Source organism: Mesoplodon mirus (assembly GCF_964341445.2).
Source record: "Mesoplodon mirus genome assembly, chromosome: 19".
Lineage (NCBI taxonomy): Eukaryota > Metazoa > Chordata > Mammalia > Artiodactyla > Ziphiidae > Mesoplodon > Mesoplodon mirus.
Genome location: NC_138995.1, coordinates 56,107,644 through 56,127,057, shown reverse-complemented (window position 1 = coordinate 56,127,057; position 19,414 = coordinate 56,107,644). Strand labels below are relative to the sequence as shown.

Here is a 19,414-nt window from a genome sequence, read left to right as displayed (position 1 = left end):
CGATGCACTCTGCGGGTCACCCCCCCAAATCAGAGGGGAAGTTTGTTGGAGGGGAAGGGATCCTTCCTTGATCCTTCGTTCTCTCCCACGATGGAAATTCTTAGGGGAATATCAATGGGGGCACAATTTCTTCTCACCCTCCCCATCGACTTCTCCATTTCTTTACATTCTACTCAGTTTGGGGGGCGAAGAGGACCTTCTGGTCAAGCATAGATTCTCTCAAATTTTGTCCCTTAAATCCTGCCTTCGGAGCCCTCAACGTCTCTCTCCACCAATTTATGAGGGATTCCTAAGGGGCGAACCCCCTCCCCCGCCGAAGAGCGGAATGGGTGGGGAGGGGGCCCATCCCTCTCACTGCCCCCCACCTCCGCCCGCCCTGGGAAGGTGAGGAGGAAGTGGGCCGAGGGGGCGCGGCTGGCCGCTGACTCACAGCCGCAGGGTGTGTGTGGGGCGAGGCGGGGGGGGTAGGGCTATGGGGGGGGTGCGGCGCTGGACCTCGGTGGGAATGGGACTCCCAGTCCCTGTGTGAATAAGGCCCCTTGTCCCCTCTCCACGCACGCCCCGCCGTGACTCAGTTTCGTCTGCGGAGGATGGTGGGATCATCCAGCAATCCGAGGGAACGGAGGTGGGGGACCTATGCCGGCTCCCGGGAGCCCCCTCCCCCCACGCGCCAGATTCGGGCTGAGTCCCAACACCCTCCCAGGCTTCCGCCACTGGTCCTGCAGACTCCGCCCTACGCGACGTCACCAATATGATCACGCCCCTCTCGTAGAGCGCCACCTGGCCTGGGTCAGGTGCCTTAGGCTGGGGCAGGAACCTGGGCAGTCAGTTCGACATTTAGAAATGGATGAATTGAGGCCTGGAGGCAGGAAGTAAATCTGGGCTATAGCCCTCTTGCCTGAGCCACCAGGACTCCAGTGGTGCAAGTTATGAGTGTAAAACAAAACAACTCTTGGGGCCCAGCTGACTAGGTGAGGGAACCAAGATTCCCAGCCTTTTTTTTTCCAAGAGGAATCCGCTGCTGGGTGCCGTCCTGATCTCCTTCACCTCATTCTTCTAGGCCATGCTCTGACATTAATTCTTCTCTGAAGAATGGAGTAATCCTCTCCCCTTCTCCACCCAACTCTGGGAGACCTTGAACCCTGATCTATGGTAGGTTATAATTGTTTCTCTGTGTGTCTCCTCAGACTGAGTTCTTTGGGGGCAGAAGTAGACTTAATCAATTTCTGGGCCTTACTAACCCAGCCAGGCCCAGAACAGCAGCTCAACACACATTTACATTTATCCAACTGCATGAAAACCCCAGTTCTTTGTGACCATGGGCAAGTCCTTTCTCCTCTCTGGGTCTCAGCTTTCCCATCTGTGAAATGGGAGGGGTGGTGCTTCTGTGTGTCACCTGCACTATAGTCAGCAAACTTTTTCTATAAATGTCCAAATAGTAAATATTTTAGGCATATTAAACATAGGGCCTCTTTTGCATATTTTTTTACAACGCTTTAAAAATGTAAAAACCATTCTTAGCTCAAGTGCTGTACAAAACAGGTAGCAAGACCCCTGCACTAGAGAAACTCTTGCATATGTACACAGGAGCCTGATCAAGGATCTTTACGGCAGCAGTGACGTAACGGCAAGAAATTGGAAACAACCTAAATACCCGTCAAGAGGATGACAGATGGTGAAACCATTGCACATCTCTTGTCTGAAGTGCTGAGTAGCAGCTAAAAAGAGTGAGGTGTGTAAGTGGCATGAAAGAAGTTTCCAACACATTATTGAGTCAAAGGAAACAAATTGCCAAATGATACACAGGGTATGAAAAAAATCAAGGAGACACCTAAGGTACCATATACATGTGTGTACATGCCCAATAAAAGGTCTTGAAAAATCCACTCCAAACTCACTGCAGGCGTTACCAGTAGGACACAGAATGGGATCGTGGAGAGTATGATGGTCATAATCTCAAGCCTCATCTTGAAAATGCCGAGTTCAATCCTGCCCCTAGGCTTTCACACTGGCTGTTTCCTCTGCCTTGGGACCCTCTTCCCTGGGGTTTTTGCATGGCTGGCGAGTTCTCTGTTAGGTTCCTGCTCAGTTGTCCCCTCCTCAGAGGTCTTCACTGACCCCCGTCTAAAGCAACCATCCCCAGGTGGAAAATGGAGTGGCAGTGGGTGAGGGATGGAGAGAGACTTCATTGTATACCGTTTTGTGCCCTTTGAATTTCAAACCAAGTGAAATTACCACCCATTCAAAAAATAACAATGTAAAAAAACCAGCATAGCTCCCCTAAGACATTTTCTTATCACGTCCCCCAGTTTCATTTTCCTTGAGACACTTCTCAGTGCCTGAGATGACCTTATTTATGGGTTCCCTTGTTTGCTGTCCCCCCGCCACTCCACCCCACACACTAGGAGGTTCCGGGGGCAGGAACCTCAGTGGGTCTGCCAGGTTGATGGCCTGAGCAGGGCCTTGCACATAGCAGGTGCCCCATACGTATTTGCCAAATGACTGGGCAAATAATGCGTGCGGGGTTTTTTCCACAAGAAAAATGTATTTTGAATTATGTAATTAAAACTTAATGATAAAAACTTTCCCCTACCTCCCCGCCAAACAGATGGAAAATAGGAAGGGAAGAGAAGGTTATTGAACTGGGTGATTTTCAGGGTCCATTCAGCTCTAAATATTTCAAAGACATTTGATCTTGGGGTTTTGAGGTTTGGGTTTTTTTGGGGGGGTCTAGCTGGTGGGCGGAATTTCCCCTCTCATAAGACTTTCTGTCTTATGAGAGGGAAGTAGGAGAAAGGGAAGTAAACATTCTGGTGTTCCTCCATTGGTTTCTCTTCCTTCCACTGGTCTGCATAGCTGGGGAAGGGGAGTTTTCTTCCTTAATTCCATTGAGGCCCCAGCTGGGCAGAGGGTCCCTAAAGGATGACAGCTGTCAGGCCTCCAAGTCCAAGGCAGAGCTTGAATGGGTGCCAGTGGGCTTCTCAGCCCCATTCTGCCCCATCTGTAACACAAAATGTGGAAGATGGTGAAGCGGAACCCCTTCTTGCCCCTCAGCATTTACTCCCCTGTATTCTGGAAGCACCGCTCCTGTTTTTCCTTTGAGGAACCAGCATTCCCTATCTCTCATTTCCTCAGTTTTGGGTGGAGTGGACCCCAAGGCCAAGCGCTAGAGGATGGGCCTGTGACCCCAGCCTGGCCAATCAGAGACACAGAGGCTGGTCAGGCACATGACCCAGTGTGGCCAATGAGAACCAGCTCTGGAAGCACGGCTCCAACTACTGGGAAACTGGCATGCTCTCCCCACTGGGGATGTTAGGCTTCTGGGATGTGAGCATGGAGTAGCAACTCTCTGCTACCTCATGTGGAGACCCTGCCTGGGAATGAAGCCAACTCAGAGAAAGGAAAACTAAGACAGTTCCTGATGACATCATCTGACAACTGGATGCAGTCATGCCTTAAGTCCCTGTACTCTTCAATTACATGGCCCAGTAAACTCCCTGGTTTGTCTTCCCAGGTTGAATGGGGTTTCTGTCACTTACAACTCAAAAGAATCCTGACAAAGACCTCCTTTCTGCTGCTGAGAAACCATCAACTCCCCCCCACCGGGCCCCGACTGGTAATAACCCAACTCCGTTCTCTGCCCTGCAAAGGCCTTACTGGTTTCCTCCCTCACATTTCCTTCCAGTCCCCCACCCCATACCTTAGTTTATGTGGCTCCACTCACCACCTCCTTGGACATCTCTAAATAGGCTATCTGGGCCCAATTCACAACCTCTCTCCTCTAAGACCTGGACCACCCTCCAGAGATGTCCTGGTGGTCTCTGCAGTGCAGTCAGCCCTTGGTATTGGTCATCAACATTCCTTGAATTTTTCTGCCTTACTTCTGGATGGAGGGGGTGGTGCTTGGGATGGTGGGGCTTCACAGAGCAATGTAGGGGGCACATTTCTTGGAGGAGAAGCACAGTCTCTTTTCCTCTGCTTCTGCATCACCACCACCCGCTCCCCTCCCCCACCAACCATCATGCCTAGCACAATTCTTCAGGACCAGGTGTGAGAGTTTATTACTATATCAGGTAAGTCTCTGTCCCCTCTGGCCTCAATTTCCCCATCACTTAAAGAGGTGGCATGGGGGGGAGGGGGGGCTGAATTACATGCTTCTAAGAGAAACATTCAAGAACACAGGGTCCTTACCACCCAGCGCCCTCCTGAGGCCTGGCAGACCTGAGAGTAAGCGTCAGCGATGACTGTGGCCCTGGAGAACAAAGGAAGGCCCTCAGGAGGGGACCCTCCTCCTCCCACCGGCCCTCCCATTCCACCCCACCCCACCCCACCCCAACTCACTTGCAGTGGAGCCCTCCCCCAGGAGGTAAATCCGGGATGTCCTCAGAGGCCAGAGTCCTGAAAACTGTGTTCAAGCTGGGGGGCTCCTGGCCAAAGGCACACAGCTCTGAGAAGGAGGCAGGGATTGTGGGAGTTACCCTGCTTGCTGACCACCCTTTCCGCCGGGCTCCTGGCGCCTGCTCACCTGCGACCCTGCGTCCCAGGGCTGCGTCCAGCACTAGCTCCTTCCTGATGGCCTCCTCACAAGGCCTGGGGGCCCCCGGGAAGCAGACCAGGATGCAGGTCATGTTGTCCAGGCTGCCCTGGAGAAGGCAGAGAAAAGAGAGCCTGGTGGACCACGGTTGAATGCCCCAGCACAGGGCTCCATGCCCTAGGAAACGGAGTTTCCCAACACTCCCCTTGCTCTAGTGCCCCCTTCTCAATCTGGTTATGCCCATATCTCTAAAGTCCCACCCTTCTGCCAGTCTAAACCAGGCCTCTCACAAGGACCAATTCCTTAGACCATGCCCTCTCACTGTCCTAGCACCACCCAATTAAACAGAGCCACTCCCCTTTTCCAAAGCTCCTCCCACTCTGCTGTTGAGCTGTTCTTCCTTCTGCCACTAGTCACACCTCAGGACCCATCTTTAGGTCTAAGGGCTGTCCCATTCCAAAAGACCACGCCCTTTCTCGTAAATCCCTCCCACTTATCTATCGAGAACTACAACTCTTCCGCCTTGTCTCAAGGCTTCCCTCAGTCTCCGCTCCCTGCACATTTTGGCCCTGCCCCGTTCCAGCAGGCCCCGTCCCCTATTTGGAGTCCCACCTCTCCTTTTCTAGTATTACTCTCGCCCCTGCATCAAAGCTCCTCCCCCCTAAATCCCTTAGGTTCTTCCCTCTAAGATCTCAAGCCCCGCCCCCAGGACCTTGCAAAGACACGTGTCCAACAGCTGCGCGCAGAGAAGCTCTGGGGCCAAGCCCAAGCAGAGGCGAGAAGCCACCAGTTCCGCCAGGGCAGAGCCAGACATCGCGTCCCACACGCCATCAGAGGCCAGGAGCATGAATTCGTCCTCTGCTCGGCGTGCCAGGGCGGTCACTTCAGGCTCCGCGGAAACAAGCTGCAGTTCAGGGGGCCTTCCCGGAGCCTCTTTGTAGGCAAAGTCTCCCAGTGCTCGGGACACTGCCAGAGAGCCCTCGAGGCGCCGGCGGCTGATGGTGCCGCCCGCGTCATAGATACGCTCGCGTTCCCGGGGACGGAGGGGCCGATGGTCTTCGGTGGTGAAGGCCACGGCGCCGGCGCGACTCAGCACCGCGCGGGAGTCACCGCAGTGCGCCAGGTACAGAAAGTGCGGGGAAACCAGCAACACCAAGGCGGTGGAGCCTCCCGGCTCGCCGCGGGGCCAGAGCGCGCGCAGGCGTGCGTCTGCGCTCAGAAAGGCGCGGCGCAATGCTTCGCACACGCCCTCGGGCTCGCGGGGCGCTGGGCCCAGCGCCTCGAGCACGTAGCCCGGCAGGTGGCGCGCACCGAAGAGGGCGGCTCTCGTCCCACCGTGGCCGTCGAGGACCGCGAAGAAAGCCCAGCCCGGGCCCAGCCCGGGTAGCTCAAGCCAAGCGCAATGCGCGTCCTCCATGTGTGCGCGCCACCCTTGCACTGCGCTCGCCCCGAAGCTCAAGCCCCAAGACGCCGCCGCACCCCCGTGCGGCCGCTGGGCGCATCGCGGCGCGTCCAGGAGGGACTGAGGCCCGTCGGGAGAGCTGCGCCTCTCCTCTGCCTCCTCCACCCCCTCTTGCTTGCGAGCTGGCCAGAGGAGACGTTCCAGCAGGCGGGCAAGAGCCGCCATCCTTCAGCCTGGGGATCAGGAAAGCTCCACCCTCTGCACCTGCTAACAGCCCCGCCACCCCACCCCCGTCACCTCCACTAATCCTCTGCACTGTGAAATTTTAAACCACCTAAATCTCCTTCCTATGCCCTTGACTTGCACTCAAGTCGAGTCACTGGAAGGGATTGAACTCTTCGTTCTCCTCTCTTCCGCACCTTCAAAGTGAGGTTTGGGGTCTGGGTCAGGGAAAAAAGATAATAGCACCAAACTAGCATTTACTATGAGCTACACACTGTTATACATCATCATCTCCAATTTACCGAAGAGGAAACTGAGTCACAGAAGTAAACAGTGTTACAGGCATCAATCTCTAGAATCCGTACTCTCAACACAACACTGGGCTTCGGCTCCCCAGCCCGACTCTGTTCAACCTCTGCGCGCATCAGTGGTCCCATCCGGGTTTCAAAAGCTTTAAATGCTTAATTTTTTTTACTTCGACTCCTCCCCTCTCCGTCTCGCCTCACTCCAGGTTCAGCTCACCTTCTGGGCAGCACCACCACCCTTGATTGTTCTGCCCTATTCCCTCTAGGCCACGCCTCTAGCTCCTCAGTCTCGGACTGACCCCGCCCAACTCTGAACAATTCTAAATTGGCTTAAACCTCCCCAAGTCTGAGCTCCTCCCCTTGTCTCAAAACTTTCCGAGTAGTTTCTTCCCGCCCCCTTTCCCACTCCCATTGAGAATCTAGACTTATACCTCTACCTCTCAGTGGTAAAATCTTTATACCCTCCCCTCAATGCCACCTCTAGCTCCACCCCAACCCACTCTGAGATCCACGCCCCCATCCTCTCCGCCTAGGATCCTTCATCATTTCCCGGAGCCCCTCACGATACCCTCGGTCCCGCTTCTCTCCCCCTAAAGGCCCTTCTGTCTAGACCCCGCCCTTCAGACCGCCTTCCAGGCCTTCTCGACTGGTAGCCTACGGTCCTAGCTCCGCCCCTCTATTAGGAAGGCCACGCCCTACCTCCATCCTCCCGGGTGTTTCCCCTCCCCCTCGCCCTCCCTCAGGTTCCGCCCCCCGTTCTCTGGCCCCGCCCCTGGCCCCCGCGCTGCAGTCGCCCCACAGCGGCCCCGCCCGCCCCCGCTGAGCCGAACCGAGGGCGGCGGCGGCGGCGGCGGCGGCGGCGGCGCCTGCTGGAGCGGCCCGGGAGGAGGGGGCAGCGAGGATGGCGGCGGCGGCGTCCTGGGCGCGGCGGAGATGAGCGCTCGCGGCCCCAGGCCCAGGGCGGCGTGGCCGGAGTGGGCGGGGGTCCCGATGCAGGCCCGAGGGGGGCCATGGGGCAGGTCCTGCCGGTCTTCGCCCACTGCAGTGAGTAGGGGGAGGCTCAGGCCTGGTGTGGGGCCCAGAGGCTCGGGTGGGCTCCTCCCCGGTTTCCCCTCCGACCTGGGCCGCGGGAGAGCCGAGATGGGGAGGAGGCGAAGGAGACAAAGGAAGCTCTCCCTTCCCCCCGTGTTCTAGCGGCGATGGGGGCGACTTGACCCGGACAACCTGAGTGAGACTGGGCAGAGGCTGGGGGCACTGAGATAGCCGACGGGGGGCGCTCTGGGCCCTTGAATGTGCCGCGGGGCTCCGCCCGGGGATGAGGAAGCTCTCCGGGAGCTGTCCCCTCGCCCTGGTGCTGGCCACAGCCAGCGGTGAGGGGATTTGAATAGAGGGGTAGAACCACGATGGAGAAGAGGGGTCTGACTCCCCCCTTCCCCCGCATCACCCATCTTCGCATCCCACCTCCGTTTTCTCCCCAGACTCAGAGGCAGCCCCGACCTCGCCCGAATTGTACAATCCCCTGTCCCCGGGATACAGCCATCCCTGGGTTGGGACTAGGACTCCTGGGTCCTTAGGTTTTACCACTCCGGGTCTCTGATTCCTGGCCTCCTATTCCCTAGCTGAAGAAACAAGGTGGGGGCGGGGGGGGGCATCTGATTTCAATCTCCAAACCGTATTGAGCATCTCCTGTAGGCAAAGCCCCAAGCAAACTCTGAGAGGCTGAATTCCATAATTGAAAACGCCCTGCCTGAGCCTTATGGTTTCTGAGCCCAGGGCTCTAACAGTCCTTGTCTAACATGCTCTGTCTCACACCCCTATGGTTCTGACAGCTGGGGATTGCAACGCCGACCTAGCCACTTGCATGTCTTGGGAGTCGACATGCCAAAATTCTGAGAATTTGTTATTTCAACATGTTAGAGTATCATCCCAACATTCTAAGATCTTGTCCTTACCTGGGCTTACAAAGGAAGGCCCTACGTGATCTCCCCACCCCCACCCCACCCCGCCTTTCCTCTCTGCCCTCATCTCCCTTCCATCTCCCCATCAGTCACCCTGTTCCAGTCACATCTGCACACTTCTCAGTTCCTCAGATATGCAAAGCTTAGTGCTTGCCTCAGGGCCTTTGCACTGGCTTTTCCCTCTGCCTGGAAGACTCTTCCCTAGATATCCGCATGGTTTCCTCACATCATTCAGGTTTCTGTTCAAATGTCATCCGGGAAGTCTTCCTCACCAACCTGTCTGAAATAGCATCCCCTTACTTTCTTTTCCCTTACCTTAATTTTTCTCCACACACTTAGCACCCAACATCATAAGTTTAATTGTTACTGTCTATCTCCCCTATAGAGTGTAAGCTCTATGAGACTAGGGATTTTGTCTGTTTTGTTCACATTTGTATCCTCAGGATCTAAAACAGTGCCTGGCGTGTATTAAACAATTAATGGTTGTTGAAAGAATTAATTAATTGAAGCCTCCTAAAATCCCTAATTTAAAGACACTAAGATCGAGATTCATGGATTTGAACTTCTAAGACTGAGCTTCAGACAGCAGGGATACTAAGGTTTTACTGTATACAGTAAACTGTACTGTATACAGTTTTTCTGTATACAGAATCTTCTAGAGGTCCTGTAATTAAAACTCTAAGATTCCTTCATTCAGACAGGTTTCCAGGACTAGCACACTACTTCTGTAACTCGGGCAATCTAAGCTTCTAAGAGTCTTTGGTTCTTTCCCTCTTGCAGAAGAAGCTCCGTCTACAGCTTCCTCTACCCCTGACTCCACAGAAGGTAAGCAGAGAGGGAGGGTGTGAGAGTGGGACTTGAAGGGGGCTCACAGCTGGGTAAAGGGGTTAAGGGGAGCGGGCTAGGTAGGGTCTTGGTCAGAGGAGTTCATGCCCTCCTTTGCTCATGGCAGGAGGGAACGACGACTCGGATTTTCGGGAGCTGCATACAGCCCGGGAATTCTCAGAGGAAGACGAGGAGGAGACCACATCGCAGGACTGGGGCACTCCCCGGGAGCTGACCTTCTCCTACATCGCCTTCGATGGCGTGCTGGGCTCTGGGGCCCGCAGGGATTCAGCTGCTCGCCGCCCACGGCCCCAGGGCCGCTCAGTCTCGGAGCCGCGAGAGCCGCCCCCACAACCTGGCCTGGGCGACAGCTTGGAGAGCATCCCCAGCCTAAGCCAATCCCCGGAGCCCGGGCGCCGTGGTCACCCCGATTCTGCCCCTCCAGCTGAGCGCCCCCTGGAGGACCTAGGGCTCCAACTGGACCAACTGGGCTGGGCGGCCCAGGGAGCAGGGTCCGGGGAGGACTCTGCCACCAGTAGCTCCACCCCGCTGGATGACCAAGATCCCGATGGATCAGAGGTTGGAGAGGCTGGGAAAGGTGAGATGTCCCAGGTGCTGGGACCAAAGCCACCAGGGGTGGGTGGTCTCTCCTTAGGGCACCTCCATGGTGAAAGCTCACAGCCTTCTCTCTCTAACGCACCAGAACTGGACCTACAACTCGGACTCGCTCAGTCCTCGCCGCCCGAAGTCTTGACTCCACAGCCCAGCCCTGGCTCTGGGATCCCTCAGGCCCGTACCCCATCTCCACTTCGATCTCGGGATTCGAACTCGTGGCCAGATGAGCCCTCGCTGGACAAGAAGGAGGAGGAAGAGCCGTGGGGGCGGCTGGAGCGGGAGCCAATCACGGGGCAGTGCCTCGATAGCACGGACCAATCAGAATTCACATTGGAACCACACTTTCTAGGTAAAGTGCATGAGGGAACGTGCTCCTTTGGACTACAGCGAGGGTGGAGGATTGATTTTTAAAGGGACCATCCTCGGGAAGGAACGGAGGAGAATGGAGAAGCGAGGAGGTATTGCTACTGGCAAGACATTGTAAACTCCACCCTTTAAAAAAATTTTCCCGTTACCTGAGATTGCTATTGGCTCTTTTTAAATGGTTCCCCCTCCCACTTGAGAAGTCAGCCCTCCCACCTGAGAAGTTGGAAGAAGCATTAGGATTGGCTAATTGCTAAAAAGTAATCCCTCTTTTGGAGTGCTCCCCCTAGAGGCTGATTTTGGACAGGCCAAATCCCTGAAAAAATAATGCTCTTTTCTGAATGTGGCCACTGGGCAAGTAAAGGTAAACTGTGCGTTTTAAAAACTCTCCTATTCCCTGACCACATGAATTGGCCAATTGTAAATAGACCCCGCCTTACTTTGAAGTATGCTCAGCCTCCACTAACGGTTCCTATAGGTAGGCTATAGACATCACTGCTTTTGGCTGTTTACAAAGAGAGCCACCCCGTTTTGGAATTGTTCCCACCGCAATGGAGAGTCATTGGCTGGGTACAAAGGGGCCCCGCCCCCTTCCTCCCTCCCTCCGGGTTCCACTGAAGTGGGCAAAATCCCTGAGAAGCAGCAGTGTCTGTAGCCTCTCACTCGGAGCCGAGATGGGGAGTAAAGGTGGGCTTTCGGGGCGGGTTGGGACGCGGGCGCTGGGGGACCGTGGAAAGGGACCCAGATTCACTTTTATCGCCCTCAAATCTGGGGGATGTTTCCTCTTGGTCCCAGATTCCCCAGAGCGGCAGGCTGGGGCTGGGGGGCTGCGGGGGTGTCTAGGGAGGGCGAGGAGGGAGTATGGGGTCCCCTCTCTCTCGAGCCGGAGCTTTGGGGCCCAAGAGCAGTGAGGTCCCCTCCCCCAGCCTCAGGCCCAGGCGGTGCTGTCACTCAGTAGCTGGACAGGCCAGCACAGCTGCCTGAGAGGCACCCTCCCCCCAGCGTGCCTAAACTTAGCCCCCGCCTCAGGCGACCCGGCCCCTCCCCCACCACTGGCTCAGGCTTTGGGGAGCCTGCAGGGGAGGGGTTGAGGGGAGGTCTACCCTAGTTAGAGGTACATGGGAGGATGTGCATAGGGAAGATACAGAAGTGAAGAGAGTCAGACTGTGAGGGGGACTGGTTGGGATGGGTCAGTTTGATTGGAGTTAAGGGTGGGAGGATGGAAACTGTCTGGAAATAGATGGCAGGGTACTGGGCTCTCAGTTCAGGGCTCAAAGCAGAGCCGATTATAGGGACGGCTGTTAAAAGTTAAGATGAGGGCTTCCCTGGTGGCGCAGTGGTTGAGAGTCCGCCTGCCGATGCAGGGGATACGGGTTCGTGCCCCGGTCCGGGAAGACCCCACATGCCGCGGAGCGGCTGGGCCCGTGAGCCATGGCCGCTGAGCCTGCGCATCCGGAGCCTGTGCTCCGCAACGGGAGCGGCCACAACAGTGAGAGGCCCGCATACCGCAAAAAAAAAAAAAAAAAAAAAAAAGTTAAGATGAGTGAGATGAAACGTTGGGGTCCAAAGGTCACTGATCAGGACAGAGGCTGGGCTTGGGAGGTGAGTTTAGGATCTCTGAAAGGGGTCAGAAGTTTGAGTTAGGGCCTAGGAAGGAGGATGATGTTATTAATACATTTAGGACTTAGATGTTTGTGTTGGTAGGGGTATCAAGGAGATATGACTTTACACCTGTCAGGGTGCAAAAAATAAAAAGAACAATAACACCCATTGCTGGGCAGGATTCTGGGAAAAGATCACTTGCATGTTGCTCATAGAAATAAGGATTGTTACAGTCTTGCTTGTAAGCAATCTGATAATATTTATGACATTGGAAAATACATACTTAGTCCACCCAGCGATTCGACCCCTGGCATTCTATCTCAGAAATAGAACCTGCCGGAGGTAAGAATATCTGCAGGAGGCTGGTGCTTGTAGTACCGTCAGGGAAGAGGATGGGGGGAGGAAACAAAATAAACGACCCAGCAATAGCTGCATGTTTGAATAAAATGAATGATGGTGTAGCCACACCATGGAATATCGTGTAGCCCTTAAAAAGAATGAATTAATAGCTATTCCCATTGACTAGGAGGGAATTCTAGGAGGAAAAGTAGAGTGAGATATGCATGATGCAGAAGATTGATTTCTCACCCAAAATTGTGTTCACACATTATCTATGGGCAGAAGTAAGCTTGAGGGGACTTGCTAGACAGTTAACTTGGGTTTTCCAGGAGGCAAGCATGGAATAAAAGAAGATAAATAAAAATCTGGAAATTGGGTTAAGGTTCTGACAGGTGTGTCAAGAGGTGATGTTTCAGCCCGGAGACAGGAAATAGGAGGTCAAGAGGTCAGCCAGGCCAGCTCCAAACCCCAGTCTGATTGCCGCCCCCTCCCTCCACAGTGGCAGACCTGCTGTACTGGAAGGACACGAGGACGTCAGGAGTGGTCTTCACAGGCCTCATGGTCTCCCTGCTCAGCCTCCTGCGTTTTAGCATCGTGTCCGTGGCGGCCCATGTGGCCCTGTTGCTGCTCTGCGGCACCATCTCTCTCAGGGTTTACCGAAAAGTGCTGCAGGCCGTGCACCGGGGGGACGGCGCCAACCCCTTCCAGTGAGAGCCTGCAGCCTGGCCCCCAACCCTGACCTCTGTCTAGACCTCAGTGGTGACCCTAAGTCATGACCCTTGACCTCAGATCAGGCACTGACTTCTCACCCTGGCCCTGACCCATCCTGTTCCTGTTCCTGACTCCAACCTGACCCTGACATTAAACCAGACTCTGACCCTTGACTTCCAGCCGTAACCTCAGACCCTAACCTCTTACCCTTAATCCTTGATCCCGTCTCCTGACCCTGACCTCCACCCTAGCATGCTACACCTGGCCTTACTCCCCAACCCTCACTTCTTGCCCTTGACTCAGCCACGCCCCTCAGCCTGGGTCCCATCCACCCACTGAGTGGCCTCACACACCTCTGTTCTCTCAGGGCCTACCTGGATGTGGACCTGACCCTGACTCGGGAGCAGACAGAACGTATGTCCCAACAGATTGCCTCCTGCGTGGTCTCTGCGGTCATGCAGCTGCGGCATTTCTTTCTGGTAGAAGACTTCGTGGATTCCCTCAAGGTGCCCCGAAGCCCCCCAATCCCTCCTGGGTCCCAACATTCAACTCCCTGCCCCTGGGGGGAGGAGGGGAGGCGGGCCATTGCTGGGGAAGTTCCCAGCCCAGGGTGTACCCCATAGCCTCTGCTGACCCCGACCCTCACCTTCAGCTGGCCCTTCTCTTCTACATCTTGACCTTCGTGGGTGCCATCTTCAATGGTTTGACTCTTCTCATTCTGGGTGAGCTGGGAAGGCTGTGAGGGGCGGGGCGGGAAGGTGGGTTGCTGGGGTCTGCTGGAGGACAGGGCTCTGAATGGAGCTGTTAATCTCCCTGGAGAGCCCTGACCCCCATCTCTGTGCCCGCAGGAGTGATCGGTTTATTCACAGTCCCTCTGCTGTACCGGCAACACCAGGTAAGTGCGACAGGCCCTCAGTTGGCAGTACCCCAGCCAAACAACCCCCCCACACACACAGCCAGGGTCCATGACAGATGTCCCAGCCAGAGACAGGAGGACAAGCTGGTGTTCCCAACCCTGACAGAATCAGGCTCTGACTGACACATGCTAGACACAGGTGGTCTGCCCGCTGCCCCTCCTCCATGCAGCTGGAGTCTACCTAATATGTTTCAACAGCCAGAGACAGGCACTTCGATAGGTGGCCCGTGACAGAGCCAGGATCTGACTGACACATTCCAACCCAAGGCACGTAGACTAACTGATGCTCCTCCCCACCAATGAGCCAAGGTCTGCCTTGACACGTCCTACCTCTAGAGAGGCAGCCTGACTGGTGTCTTCTCTCCCTGACATAGCACGAGGCTGAACAACACTCCTTCTAGCCAGAAACAGGCAGACAGATGAATGCCTTCTCCTGATACCCCGATACCCCGTCTCCCCTGATACCACCAGAGGCTGACAAACGCATATTCCATTTGCAGACAGACAGACAGACAGACTGACGCCATCTATCCCTACACATAGTCTGGGTCTGACTGACACCCATCCCAGCCCAGAACACTGACAGAACCAGGGCCAGCTGACATATATCCTATCCAGAGACAGGCAGATGGACCAACATTCCATTTCTGACATTCTCCGGCACAGCTGAGAGCCAAACGATGCATGTTCCTGCCAGGGAGATAGTCCTCACTCCCTCACACGCCGGAATCACCGAGGCTCACAAAGTCAGTTAACACTGAATTAAACTAATATTTAAATCAATCCACTCAGGGACTCAACAACCAACGCTAACACCCTCTATTCTTACGCTGCCCCTAAGCACACACACACACACACACAAAACTCGCTCAAAGATTAACAGTAGTTCCCAGGACGCAAAGCCACTGGCAAATTCTTGTGTGTCTACCTGACATCACTTCCCACACAGAGTGTGGTCCAATTGACTTGACACTTCACCTTGGACTTCTGACTTCCAAAGGTATTTTATCAGGTTTAGAGTTGATGGTGGAGTGGTGGGCCACTCCTCCCAGCTCCTGATCTGGGGGTGGGGGAGGAAGCAGCTTTCTTAATGAATTAGGGAGAAGAACCCCCTCCAATCTCTCCTTTCACCCCTTCTTGTCTCCCCAGGCCCAGATTGACCAGTATGTGGGATTGGTGACCAATCAGTTGAGCCACATCAAAGCTAAGTAAGGGCGTGTGGTAGAGACGGATGGGATGGGGAATGAGAAAACTTGGGAATGCTCCTCCTCGCCCCCACCCCCAATATTCCCTGTCCCTAAATCTCCTGGAGCTGAGTGCCTGCTTTTCTTAAAAGGTGAGAGACAGTTCCATCGCAGGCCAGTAGGTGGAGGGCAGGGGCTGGCTTGGGCACTCAGTTCCTCCGTCCAGTTTTTAGTTCTCAGATACTACTTATCCTGTCGCTTGCCCCACCCCTTGACTCCACCTGTTTCTCCCTCAGGATCCGAGCTAAGTTCCCAGGGACCGGAGCCCTTGCCTCGGCAGCAGCCGCAGTCTCCGGATCCAAAGCCAAAGCCGAATGAAAGGGGTGTCTCTGCCTGCGGGACGCCTGCCCCCACCCCCTGTAGCCCTCTGCCCTCCTCCATTTCCCTTCCATCCCCACCCTCTCCCTGCCTCATCCCAAGCCATTTCCCAGTGGGTGTCAGGGTCGCTCACACCAGGGAGTTTGCGCAAATTGCCTGAGTGGCCAGGACTACATTTCCCAAGAGGCTCTGCTCTAGGAGTCTTGGAAAGGCGAGGCACCTTGGCCGCGGGGCCTGCTGGGACTTGTAGTTGCCTAGATAGGGCACACGCCCTGCACTTCCGGGACCCCAGCGCTGGAGGCGCCGTGAGGGGGTGGTGTCTCCTGGATGCCACTGGCCCCAACGCTGGGGCTTTGCATGGGGCCCAGGGGAGGCCTGAGCTTGGATTTACACTGTAATAAAGACTTCTGTGGAAAACCCAAGGCCTCCTGTGCTTCCGGCCCCCTCCAGTTTTCACCTTCCTGTACTGAAAAGCAGGTAAGTGATACTCAAGGAGGAACCTTCCCCATCTCTGCGGAGGAAGAACCTTCCCCTCTGCCATCTGAGAGTTGGCTAATCCCAGGGCTAGCCAAGCCTTGACAGCCACTTTCCATGCCTGTGCTCAAGGCAGACATCACGAGTCAATCCCCACACTCTCCCTGCTGTGCAACCATTTTACCTGAGTCCCAGACCCATGTATCCAACTGCCTAATGGAAGCCTCCCCCCTCAAGCATATCTAAACCTCTTCCTTGTCCTATCTGATTTCCCAGTCAGGGACATCCCCTCCTGCCCACATTGTCGCCCAGCCAGAGACCCATGTATGGCCCTGGACTCCTATTCCCTCACCCCCCGACATCTAGTCAGTCAGCAAGCCATGTCTTTTCTCTCTCTGCAACCTCTCCACCCACTTCCCTCCATTCCAACTGCCTTGGGCATAAGCACAGAGCCTCGTGGCCTCTTTGGGCCTCAGTTTCCAAAACTAAACTGGGGGAGGAGGAGACAGGAGACTGGAGTCTAAAGACCCACAGACCTGGATTTGAATCATCTTCACTTTTTGGCTGCGTAACCCTGAGCAAGTGACCTCACGTCTTGAAGGCTCATTTCCTCAAATAGAAAATTGTCGCCATAAACTACGTACATGTAAAGCCCTTGTTACAGGGCCTGGCATAGAATAAATGTCCAGTAAACAGAAGCTGCATTGTTAGCTATGACATTGTTTCCCAAACCTCAGTCAGCCCTCAGGACCTTGATGATCTTTATATCATCTGTTCTGCTATTTGCCTAATTTTTTCTTTAAATTGGTTTATTAAAAAAATAAAATGTCTTTTAAAAGGAAATGTTACTCCACCACCAAGGAAGTCAGTATCGCTTGCCAGAAATAGAAGATAGCAGTTAAACATAAAACTATTGCCATTTAAAATGTTTGTGCATCACCTAAAATTTTGCCTCTTGTGATGCTTGTCACATTTTAGGAGCTAGATAATGATGTTACAGGAGTAGTAGTTACAGCCTCAGGTTTTGTATACAGGGGTTGCCTAGCAGCAGCTAGCTAACTGAAAGAAACAGGACTTAGGGGGGCTTCTCTTGAATCTGAATTTGCCAAGCAGGGGCAGTGTTTTAAACTTCCAAATAAAAGAGCAACATTTCCTAAAGATACTTTTATTCATACTTTCCATAAGACAGAGTGTCCATTTGTCCATCTCAAAAAAAGGAGGAAGATGGACTGGTTGCGATTATGGGTTCAGGAATGGCTAAAGCCCCCAAGCCCATCCTTGGTACCCCCACTGGAAGCAGGAAACAAGTTGGAGATGGAAACAGCCTTTATTGAGTGACTCCCAGTTGCCTGGTGCCATGTCAGTCTTCTATAGCCAGCTGCTCGTTATGATTCCCCCTAGTTGCACTAGTCTTGTTTTCCAGATGGGGAAACTGAGGCTCAGAGAAGGATAGCGATAATATTCTTGCATTCATCCTACAAACATTTAGTAAGCATCTGGCAAGTGCTCAAGCACTCTTTGGGTACCAGGGACATAGAAATGAACCAAAGTGGTTAGGACTCCGTGCTCCCACTGCCTAGGGCCTGGGTTCAGTTCCTGGCCAGGGAACTAGGATCACATCAGCTTCGCGGCGCGGCCAAATAAACAAACAAACAAAATCCACCAAAACAAAGTCCACGGTTACATGGAGCTGATATTCTAGCGGGAGCAGCCAGACAATAAACAAATAGAAGTAGAATATGGCAGGTGGTGATCAGGGTGATGGAGAAAAGTCCAGAAGGGCAAGGGGATAGAGTGACAGGGCTTGCTATTTTAGATTGGGTGCTCAGGGAAGGCTTCATTAAGTGCTGATATTTAAGCAGAGGCCAGAGTGAAGAGAGGCAGTGAGTCATGGGAACATGCGGAGGAAAGGAGATTCAGGCAGGGGGATCAACAAACGCAATGGCCCTGAGAAGGGAGCATGCCTGATGTGTGCAGCAAGAGATCTGTGAGCCGGAAACCAAGTATATGAGGAGAGAGGAGTAGGAGATCGGGTCCGAGGAGTGCAAAGGTCTAATCATCGGGATTGTAAGGCTGTGATGAGAGCTTTGACTTTTATTCTGAGACGGGAGCCATTGGGAAGGTTTCATGTCGGGGAATGATATTGTCAAAGGATCACTGACTTGGATTTTAAAAGTATCACTTTTTTTGTAATAATATAATTACAATGGCACAAGTTCTGTTCTCCCAAGTGGATGGGCTGTGTGGATAGGGTAGGGTACTATCCGTTTCTACGCCTCACTTTCCTCGGCCATAAAATGCAGATGCAAAAACGGATGATCTCTAATGCCTAAGCTCAATGGGGACAGAAATTCTGTCATCTCCAGAACCTAGGACTGCGTCTGGGACTCTGTAGGTGCTCACTGAACATGTGAAAGAACGTAGGGCTCTGTAGATCGCTGAAGTTCCACAAAAGAACAGCAGGTGTCGCCCCAGCCCTATAGCCGCCAGCTCGGAGCCTCCGGGGCTGGGCTAAATCAGGCTCTAGCAGGAACCCACCCACTCGAATTCGGATTTCTTAGGAAAGGGGCCTCTGAATGCCGAATTATGAATCTTTTCTCTTAAAAAATGGACTTCTTACTTGGGAAAAAGGGGCTTCTGGCCCTTTAACAGCCAGAAGGGAGGGCGCCAGGTCCCTTGGCGCCGTTTCCCAGAATGCGCGGCGCTATGCAAATGAGACAGTTTCTAAAGCGACAATGATTCAACTCATATGAGGCAAACTCAACATTTTGGAAGGATATGCACCGTAATAAATAGATTGGGAGAATTTATAGATATTGAAGTCAACAGTCTCACACGCTCCCAAACTACATCACCATAGGTGAAAAAAGTAGAAATTTATGGATTTTATATAGCTGTGTGGGCGAGTCAGTTACTCGCCCGGATGATCCTCAGTGGTCTGGGGTGCAGGCTTCAAACCTGTAGCTGTCTAGCGACAGAGTGGTTCAATTCCACCTTTCGGGCGTAGTATATCTCTCCTTTATCCCAACTACATGTTATAGAGTGCGGATTGGCTCCAACAACGTCGTTTCACTTCTGTGTTCAGCAATTTCTCATTCCCCACCTGGGACTCTGCCTGTGGATGCGTTCCTCTTTTTCCGCGACTAACAAAGAACTCCAAAAGATTAAGAAAAATTCGTCTACACTCTCTGTTCTAGGATATTTACAGTTTGAGAGTGATCCTGGATTCCTCCCCTTCACTTGCTTACTCACTTATTCATTTACTCACTCATGTATTTAATCACGCATCCACTTAACTAAGCAAATATTTATTCATTTGATCATTCATTCATTCATTCACTCATTCAACAAGTATCTGCTGGGTGGTTGCTCTATGCCCGGCCCTGCACTGAGCGGTCCTGGGGACACACTGGTGATGACAAAACCCTGACCCTGACTTCATGGTGCTCCCAGTCCAGTGGAGGAGACAAACTTTAAACACTAATCAAGTACCCATTTAATTAACAACTACAAAAGTGATAACTACTGGGAAGGCAGGCACAGAACCTGTGAGGACATCTTACAAGGAGACCTGAGTTCAGGTAGG

At 53.6% G+C, this 19,414-nt stretch overlaps 2 protein-coding genes across 16 annotated transcripts; one reads left to right on the top strand and one right to left on the bottom strand.

Annotated features, from left to right (window-relative positions):
* Window positions 1-1,061: 1,061 nt before the first annotated feature.
* Window positions 1,062-15,771, top strand: RTN2 (reticulon 2). Of its 3 annotated transcripts, XM_082605680.1 has the most exons (11): window positions 1,062-1,152; window positions 3,515-3,616; window positions 9,202-9,246; window positions 9,374-9,844; window positions 9,950-10,210; window positions 12,665-12,872; window positions 13,244-13,382; window positions 13,529-13,598; window positions 13,725-13,771; window positions 14,942-15,000; window positions 15,273-15,771. In XM_082605680.1, the coding sequence occupies exons 2-11, from the start codon at window positions 3,520-3,522 to the stop codon at window positions 15,352-15,354; spliced, it is 1,479 nt and encodes a 492-aa protein (XP_082461806.1). In that variant the 5' UTR covers window positions 1,062-1,152; window positions 3,515-3,519; the 3' UTR covers window positions 15,355-15,771. The 3 variants fall into 3 exon arrangements, with proteins under 3 accessions (XP_082461806.1, XP_082461805.1, XP_082461807.1); XM_082605679.1 differs by lacking the exon at window positions 1,062-1,152 and having other exon boundaries at window positions 3,273-3,616; XM_082605681.1 differs by lacking the exons at window positions 1,062-1,152; window positions 3,515-3,616 and adding an exon at window positions 7,312-7,507.
* PPM1N (protein phosphatase, Mg2+/Mn2+ dependent 1N (putative)) lies at window positions 2,548-6,588 on the bottom strand. 13 transcript variants are annotated; one of them, XM_082605687.1, is made up of 5 exons: window positions 5,247-6,585; window positions 4,526-4,643; window positions 4,342-4,447; window positions 4,192-4,272; window positions 2,548-2,915 (listed from the first exon to the last, which is right to left on the bottom strand). In XM_082605687.1, the coding sequence occupies exons 1-5, from the start codon at window positions 6,159-6,161 to the stop codon at window positions 2,774-2,776; spliced, it is 1,362 nt and encodes a 453-aa protein (XP_082461813.1). In that variant the 5' UTR covers window positions 6,162-6,585; the 3' UTR covers window positions 2,548-2,773. The 13 variants fall into 13 exon arrangements, with proteins under 13 accessions (XP_082461813.1, XP_082461817.1, XP_082461814.1 ...); XM_082605690.1 differs by having other exon boundaries at window positions 2,764-2,915; window positions 4,192-4,252; window positions 5,247-6,588; XM_082605689.1 differs by having other exon boundaries at window positions 2,842-3,001; window positions 4,192-4,252; window positions 5,247-6,584.
* Window positions 15,772-19,414: the final 3,643 nt, after the last annotated feature.